Genomic DNA, 8,270 nt, shown 5'->3' with positions numbered 1-8,270 from the left:
CCAGTTCTGTTTTCCTCTTTTTCTAGTCTGACCGTGACCATGACCAGTCCTACCGGCACACCAAATCTTGCTTGTAACAGCAACACTTTCAGATGAGGGTAAAAACACCAGCCATAAAGGGAGGAACTGTAGGACACTGCACATCCGGGTCAGAGTCCATGCTCACGCCTGCAGCATATGCCCTGCCCCAGGGAATAGCACTTCCTCCATGTTAGCTCACGGTTTCAGAGCTCGCACAAGGAGCCTGTCAGACGTATTTTGAGAACAGCAATTCCACGTGTTCAGGGAATGGCAAAACCCACTCGATGTTTGGTGAAAATACGATGTCCAGAACAGGGAGATGCATCTGGTTTGCAAAGCATCATCTTGGATCAAGTCTGGGACTGTTCCTAGATCAAGGACCCTGTGGCAGCAGCCATGAACCCCCTCCAGACCAGTATGGCACTGCTGGACACAGTCACGTCTGAACCGGGCGGCAGGGACACGCAGCACGTGTCAGTGCCTCCCCCGGCGCACCTCCCTGCACGTGGCTCGCCGGAAGTAGCGTCACACGGGAAGGGGCGGGGCCAGCCCGGACGAGGGGGGCCGCGGGTAGTTGCCATGGCGGCGGCGGACTGTGTGCTGAAGCTGGGGGGCAGCGCGCTGACGCACAAGGGGCGGCGGGAGAGCGCGCGGGACGGGGCGCTGCGCAGCGCCGCGGGGCTGGTGCGGGAGCTGTGCGCGGCCGGCGCCGGGCGCTGCATCGTGGTGCACGGAGCGGGGTAGGCCGCGCTGGCGCCTTCCGGGAGGCTCCGCGCTACGGGGGCCGCGCTGGGACACGCCGCGGAGCCTCGTTCTGAACCGCCCCCCCGAGGGCGGGTCACAAGAGCGGGGGCGGGGCTGGCCTACAGACAGGCTTGAGGCGCGCTGCGCTGTGCTGCACCAGGGGAGCCCTGGAGGTCCCTGATGGACTTAAAGTGCCAGAGGTGCGGTGCTCCTGGCAGGGGTAGCACCAGACCGGTTTGTCATTCCCTGTAACTTAAACCAGTGACTTTCCCCACGTTAGGAAACATCTTGGAAGAAAAAGGTTCGCGGCATTTGAGCGCCAGACAGCGTCCGCAGACTTCCGTTCTGCTCCCAGAGGAGCAAGCGGGAGAGATGTTTGAGGAGTGAGAATAATAGGTGCTTCCAATGGAGAATATCTTTCTGTCTTTTTCTTCTGAATATTTCCAAGTTTGAGTCCGGCTGCTTTGAACACGGAGAGTTCCTCAGGCCGGCTTTGTGCGCCAAAATACAAGAGCTGGGTTTTGGGGGTGGGCTGTTAAGCTCTTCACGTTTTTCTGGCGGGTGGAATTGCTCAGCAGAAAACAACCGGTCGAGCACATGATTTTTTGTCACTGGCGATGTGTAGGGGGCACCGCTCACCCATGTCTGGGGATGATGCTTGGCACTGTCGATCTAAAGGACACCGGGCACATCTACGTGAGACGCTTTGAGTGCATTGGACTAAATCTACTGAGCATTGGGATGGCAGGCAAAGCCTGTGCTAATGTGCGGTAGATTTAGTCTAATGATTTTCAGTCTTTTTAAAGGAGAGTCCCCTTTCTGATGGGTACTCCTCCTGTTGGGTACCCCCTTCCAGATGTGGAGTGGGGCAGGAGGATCCCCCAGCAGCTGAGGCGGCAGTGGCGATTCCCAAGTACCCCCACGTCTTTGTGCCGCAGCTGCATGCCCCCTGGGACCTTCCCAAGTACTCCTGCTTGACAACCCCTGGTCTAATGTGTATTAACATGACTAGAAAAGCGTTCATCAGCGCAAAAGCACAGTAGTGCCAATTCGGGCGCATTTAGTACCTGTCATTATAGATACTAAACTTAATGTGCTGTAATTGGGGCGCATTAAAGAACATGTAGATGCGCCCACTGAGTACAACAAAGCTCCCCAGCTTGGGATGGGATCGTGCCCTGTCCGTGCATCTCCACTTCTCAAAACCATTCTCTTTCTCACTGGTGTCCAGGCAATCAATTTATAGCACTTTGTCTTCTTTCCCTCCAAATGGATTTATCACCAAGTATTACAATGCCAGGTGGCTGGTATTGGCTTGGAAAATCTAAAGTTCACATGTAGGAGTTAAAGCATTGTGTACTGCAGAGTTTTGCTGCCACTTGGGTGTTTGCCTAAAAATACTAAAGGTGGAGGTTGGGAAAGGAAAGAGTCAAATTTAAACTGTCACCATTAAGATACTAATATGCATATGGGGAATGAGTAGTGTGCTGTTTGTAGTGCTCCTAATATTCTAGCAGCTGTGATCTTGTGCCCTGCACAGTGTTTCAGCATGAGCTGTCATATCCTCTCTCTCAGGATCAGGAAGATATTGCATTTGTTCTTTGGTGCCTTTCTTCATCAAGGCTGAGAAACATCGGGTGTTACTTTGAACTGTGTGACTTGAATTCTTTCTTAATGGCCAGCTCTAGTAACTGCTACTCACTCATTAGAAAGTTCTGAGGAGCTGGATCTGGAGGTGCTGGTCAGGGTTAGGGGGGCAGGGGTTGTCAGAGCAGCGGCTTGTGGGAGGTCCAGGGCTGCAATAGCAGGGAATGGGAGGCTGGGGGTCAGTAGTAAGGTGCATGGGAAGAGCTCTGTGTGGGCTCTGGGGTTGTGTTATGGGACGTTGCAGGTCACGATCACGGTGCATAGGCAGAACTGGGGTGGAGTGGCTGGGTCTGCTCTGTGTAAAGAGAAGCGCACTGTGATTGTCAAGTTGTTTTTGTTTCTTTTCATGCTTTCCAACCCACCTGTTACAGAGGAAAGACCCCAATCTTCTCCCAGATGTGGGAGTAGAAAGGACTCCTGGCTCTTTACACCCTTGATTCACTGTAACAAGCTCTTTCAGAGAGAACCCAAGAGCCCTGATCCCCCAACTGTCCTACTTTTCTTCTCCATCTCTTGCTCTCGCTAAAATTGTGATCTCATTTCTCCCCACAGTAAACTCTGGAGTCAGCTACTAAATGCAGCAGGGTTAGTGCTGTTCAAGTACAGAGAAGGCTGGACTTGGCTTGGCACTTGACAGGCCTTCAGCTTGCGTTCCAAATCTATTGGCTTGGGATGCAATCCAGGTGTTGCCAGAGTTAACACACACTGCATCCTGGAGCTGTCACCATCCAGACGTTATGGAGAGGAGCAGTCATGATAGGATTTCACAGTAGAGCTCGGTCTGTGTGCTTGGGCATGATTATCTGTTTCTGACCTGGAAGGGTTTGGGATTGCAAATAGCAACTGAAGTGAATCGGCTGAAATGTGCATGGGCCAGGAGTGTTTTTGTGAGTGTGCGTGTGCGTGAGCTGGGAGGAAAGACATGAGGATTGAGGAGAACTGACAGAACCACACGTGAGACATTCGCACAGCCTCTACTCATTTTAAAGGCTGCATGCAGATGTTAAAAAAAGAAAAAAGCCACGCTTTACTTCAAACTCGGTGTGCTCCTGCACCGAGCCCAGCGTATGCTCAGAAGAGGCAGTTACGTTACTTGGACCTGACTCCCCTGATGTATATAGAGAGCCAGACACTTTAGTGGGGCCCTTTTGGTGCTTTTTTTCTAATAGCTGATTAAATCTGCTTTAGCTAAAAGCACCAAAAAGCCCTGCTGAAGCACCTGATCTATACAGACAGACAAGGTTCTTTGGGTAAATCTGATATCTTTTATTAGACCAACTCAAAAAGTTGGAAAAATTCTTCTTAGCTAGCTTTCAGGTTTAAAAACCCTGCAGACGAGGGGTTTAACCTGCGATTTCCCACGTTTTTCTCCTTTAAAGGAGAATCCATTTTTAAAGTTTGTTGATCCATTTTTTTAAAGTTTGTTCACAACCCTTTCATATATTTTTGCGACCTACATTTGGGTCGTGACCCATGGGTTGAGAAATGCTGTCCTAGGCTACAAGCCCTGCCACAGCCTCTGCTAGCTGCAGCTTGCTGCTTGAACTGCAACAGTTGGCAGCATCCAGTGGTTGAGTTCAGAATTGCAGTGTGATTTCTAGTATAGGTAGAAATATTAAACTATTGGGAATGCTTAAATTATGGGACTTGTGAGTTATACCTCTGGTTGCCAACTCCTGTGATATTCTTGTAAGACCTGCTTCCTGGGCACAGATCTACGCTGGTGATCCTTTCCATGGGCTTCCATGGCCAGCATGTGCCCCTTCTCTGTCCCTTTGAGGAGCCCCAGACCTCCTTGTTGGGTGCTGAAGGCTATTCTCTTGCCTCTCTGCTGCCAAAATGTATGCTATGTAAAACTTTAAACAATGAGGTTTGGTGATGGGGATGAGTGACAGAACTTTAACTATGGAGCCAGTACTTCCAAAATTACCAACTCACGAGACAGTCATTTCTTTCAAGGCAGTGTGTTTAGTGTTCAGTGCTGGTAGTCAGGATTTTTTATCCTATTCTTAGGTCAGGAAGGGGCTGTTTGCTCGAATAGGGGGCTGGGATTCTCATTTCATTTTTTACACCAAGTTGTTTAATTGCTTCATTCTTCAATTTCCTCATTTGAAAAGTATGGGCTTGTGTTGCAGGGCTGCTTTGAGCATGATTTACTGCTTCTGAAAGCCCTTTGAGATCATAGCAGGAAAGACTGAGATGTTAAAGCCCACATATTGTTTTAAAGGTTACTTAGCATCCTTTAGTAATTAAATGCCATCAATCAATGGCAGGAGCAGCTGGTGACTGCATGTGGCATGGAGATTGACATGGTTTTCCCATCGTGCTACTCTAAGCAGGGAGATATGGTGTTAGTATGTGGCATTTAGCTATGCACAGAAAAAAACAGCCAATGTAAAGGATCTTCTGTCAGGTCTGGGCTCCCCAGGAATGTGCATGAGGCAGTGAATAACCATTAATGTAACAGCCATAAAAAAATCGAAATCTTGAAATTCAGTGTTGGGTTTCAAGGCTGGCAGCTGCATAGCCTGCTAGTTCACTTGGTAAGGCTGCTAGCGTGCAGTGATGGGGAGAGCCCACAGTGCAGACTGCACCCATCTTTCCAGGAGAGAGAGATAGATACTGCACAGCAGGTGCTCACTATGGCCTTAAAGACTTGAGAGCACTGCTTTTCCATCAACGGCATTTAGCACTGGAATGGATAGTTTTCATCCAGTGATCTCAAACTATTTTGTGGAAGGCACATCAATTTAATTACTGTCACTTCATTGATGGAGAAACAAAGACTTGTCCAAGATTCACAGGGATGCTGGGTCTCAATCCTGTGCCCTAGCTCTGGGTCTGTGCTGCCTCCTTACTGAGTTTAGTGGAGTGGTTCATCTGAGGAGAACCACTCAGCCTGCATAAGGGATGGAGAGCAGAACAGACCTGTTTTTCCCCTCACAAAGTCATTCCTGGTCCAGGTGCCAACGTGGTCCAAATACACTAAATGCAAGAATATATAGAAAAGCTGCATATAGTGCTTTTATGTATTGGACCTATATGTTTGAGAGCTGGGGCAAGTATAGGCATTGCAAGTATCTAATCTGTGTTCTTTCTCCATGATATTAGAACAGAAGACCAGCCCACTAGACCTGGGATTTCCACACCCCCCGCCCAACAGATGGCACAAAAGGCCTAGCTGTTTTATGAAGTTCCCAGTCATTGCAGTGCCTAGTTCTGCGCCCTGCCATCTTGAGCCATCTGTTGACCCTGGTATATGTTTTCCAGGAGCAGCCTGTGTCTTGCATAGAGGAAGAGGGTGGCAGCTTCTCCTGGTGCTGGATGGTTAGTTATGCCCTGCAATGGAGACACTGGGAGTGGATTCCTTCATCACTGTCCCAGGCAGTTGTTCACTATGGGATCTAGGCTGAAATATGTTGGACCTTGTGGCTGCTTGTAGACATTAAAAAAAACAACCAACTGCACTTTACCAGAAGAAGCAGCATGTTACTTCAACCCAGCTCTGCAGCATGTGTATACACTGGGTGCTTCAGCAGGGCTTCTTGGTGCTTTAGCTAAAGTGGCAAAAAAGCCCTGCTAAAGTGCCTGATCTATGCAGACATCAGATGAGTTGGGTCCAGCTAACATGCTGCCTCTTTTGGACATGTACTGGGCTTGGTGCAGAAGCACACCGAGTTTAAAGTAAAGCCTGTAAGGTCAAGGGTTGGTACTTAGATCGGAGATTTCAGTAAGGATGCTTTTGCTTTAGCTTGAAGACAAGGGCAGTACTGCAACCTTGCTCCAAGGGGAATGGTACTGCCAGAAGTCACCACCCTTTGGGTTGTATTAAGACAGGAGTTTTCAACTTCTTTGTGTCAGTGTACCCCTGGCGGCCGGTTGACAAGCAGGGGGAGGGGGGGGTCCCCCAGCAGCCAGTCGACGAGTGGGGTGGGGGTCCTCCAGTGGCTGATCGGCAAACATTCTGGTGGCAGTGGTGGAGCCTGCTGACAAGTACCCCCTGAGGCCATCCCAAGTACCCTCAGGGGTATGTGTACCCCCAGGTGAAAATCCCAGTATTAAGAGAAAACCCTTGAGGACATGAAAGATTCCCTTGGCACTTTTGCAACACTGTGGGTGTTAGGGCCAGATATCTTGGCCCATTTCTAACTTGGACAGTTGCTGCTTAACTTATTTGAATTCCCCTACATTTCACTTGGCTATGGGACTTTTCTACCCTTGACCTGTCAAATCAAATTGCTACTAAACAGCTGCTACATTTAATTGGAAATTGAGCAATTCTTACCTGTAGCTCCTGCCGCACTTTGGGTAGCATCTGATGATAATATTTTTAACACAGGACTTCTAAAACAAAATTACTGTTTAGCCAAGACAGGCGGAAAAGGGGAGAGTGCAGTCAGAATTCCCTTATTTTCCCACAGAAAGCAAATAGGTTCTGAGGAAGTGTCTCTGCTTGGCAAACACTGGCTTATTATGATGTATCTAAAGATCTTTATGCTTATTATTATTGTGCCATGTACTCGTTGGAGCCTGGAAGGAATTTTTTTCCTTTCATGAACCTTCCTGGCTCCTGTGGAGCTTTTTTATTGCCTTCCAGTAGGGCACTGGGGTGTTGGCTGCTGTTAAGACTGAAGATTTTTAACTGAGGTGAACTGATAATCCTGTTGGTACTTAGAAAACCCAGAAGTTCCTGGCTAGTGGGTCTCGCTCTTCTGCTCAAGATTATAGTGATCACCAAATCTGGGGGCTTGGAAGAATTTGACCCTTAGGCCAGAATGACATGGATTGTGGGACTTTTTGCCTTCCCCTGCTCCTAAATAGTGTGTGGGTGTGTGGCTGTGTTTGTGCATCCCCCGTATCCTGCAGGACCAAGGGGAAAGGTGTACAGTCCTCCTGCCTTTGCTAACAGATGATGCCATGATGCAGTAAAAAGGGGGCTACCACATATGCCAGGGCATTCTTGTCTTCATGGAGTGTGGCATTGACCAGCCTTGCAAATGCTTTGAGATCCAGACAAGGAAGATGGGTACAGTTTGGGCCCAGCTCGCTATTACCCTGCACCTTGTGCACTTGTTTGCAACCAGCGCAAAATAAGTGGATTGTGCCATCATGTCGGACTGGCAGCATTTTGCACAGGCACAAATGACATCATGGAGTAGGGGGCTATGATGAATTAGGCCTCATGGTGCGTTACCCCAGCCCCTGTCACTGAGGTATTGCACTGAATTTGAATGTGCCTGCACACAGTTTGGCTTGGGTCAGACTCACTCCCAAAGGGAGTGAAACTTCTTCCTGAAAATAATCACACCTTTGTGATTTCATCTTCTTGTTGCTAATCTTTCTGGAGAAAAGGGGGTATGGTGACAGACTGTCCTGCCAGGGACCGCGGTGTCTGGTGATCACATGCCACGTGTGGGTTGCATTAAAAATAGATTTAAAAACAATTCCTCGCACTCTTTAAAAATGATCTGGGGGCTATGGACATGAGGGCTCCACCCCTCTCCTCCCCCGTGCGTTCCTTCATCTCTGGAATCCCTCTTCCCTTCCATCCTTTGGTTTGGCTTCATTTGCCAAATAGATCATTTTGCCCATATCATTTCACCCCTCTCTCTCTCCATGCCATACTGACTGCTAGATTTGTCTTAAGTCCCTTCTACACATAATCCTATCAGTTATGTTCCCTGTCTTTTGCCACCCTTCAACTGTGAAGCTCCTCATGGACTTTCAGGCATTCCCTCTTGCTGTGAAAACCTTTGATGGCTGATGTTGCCCTGACCTTAGCATCTGCTGCCCATCACCTCTTTAAACTGGTGAGTCCCACAGCTCTTCCACCTTTCTGTGTTTGGCCATGTTGTCTG

The 8,270-nt window shown here is 48.8% G+C and overlaps 1 protein-coding gene across 2 annotated transcripts in view; it reads left to right on the top strand.

The window, feature by feature from the left end:
* The first annotated feature begins 538 nt into the window (after window positions 1-538).
* LOC106737678 (uncharacterized) overlaps window positions 539-8,270 on the top strand; it is a 37,292-nt gene continuing 29,560 nt past the window's right edge. The window contains exon 1 of one of the 2 annotated variants that reach the window (XM_019492500.2): window positions 539-761. In XM_019492500.2, the coding sequence (XP_019348045.2) occupies window positions 601-761 (161 nt within the window). In that variant the 5' untranslated portion in view covers window positions 539-600. The remainder of the gene's footprint in view (window positions 762-8,270) is intronic. The other variant, XM_019492498.2, reaches the window with a different exon arrangement.

This window comes from Alligator mississippiensis, chromosome 14 (assembly GCF_030867095.1).
Source record: "Alligator mississippiensis isolate rAllMis1 chromosome 14, rAllMis1, whole genome shotgun sequence".
In the NCBI taxonomy this organism is placed as follows: Eukaryota; Metazoa; Chordata; order Crocodylia; family Alligatoridae; genus Alligator; species Alligator mississippiensis.
This window is presented reverse-complemented; position numbering and strand designations above follow the sequence as displayed.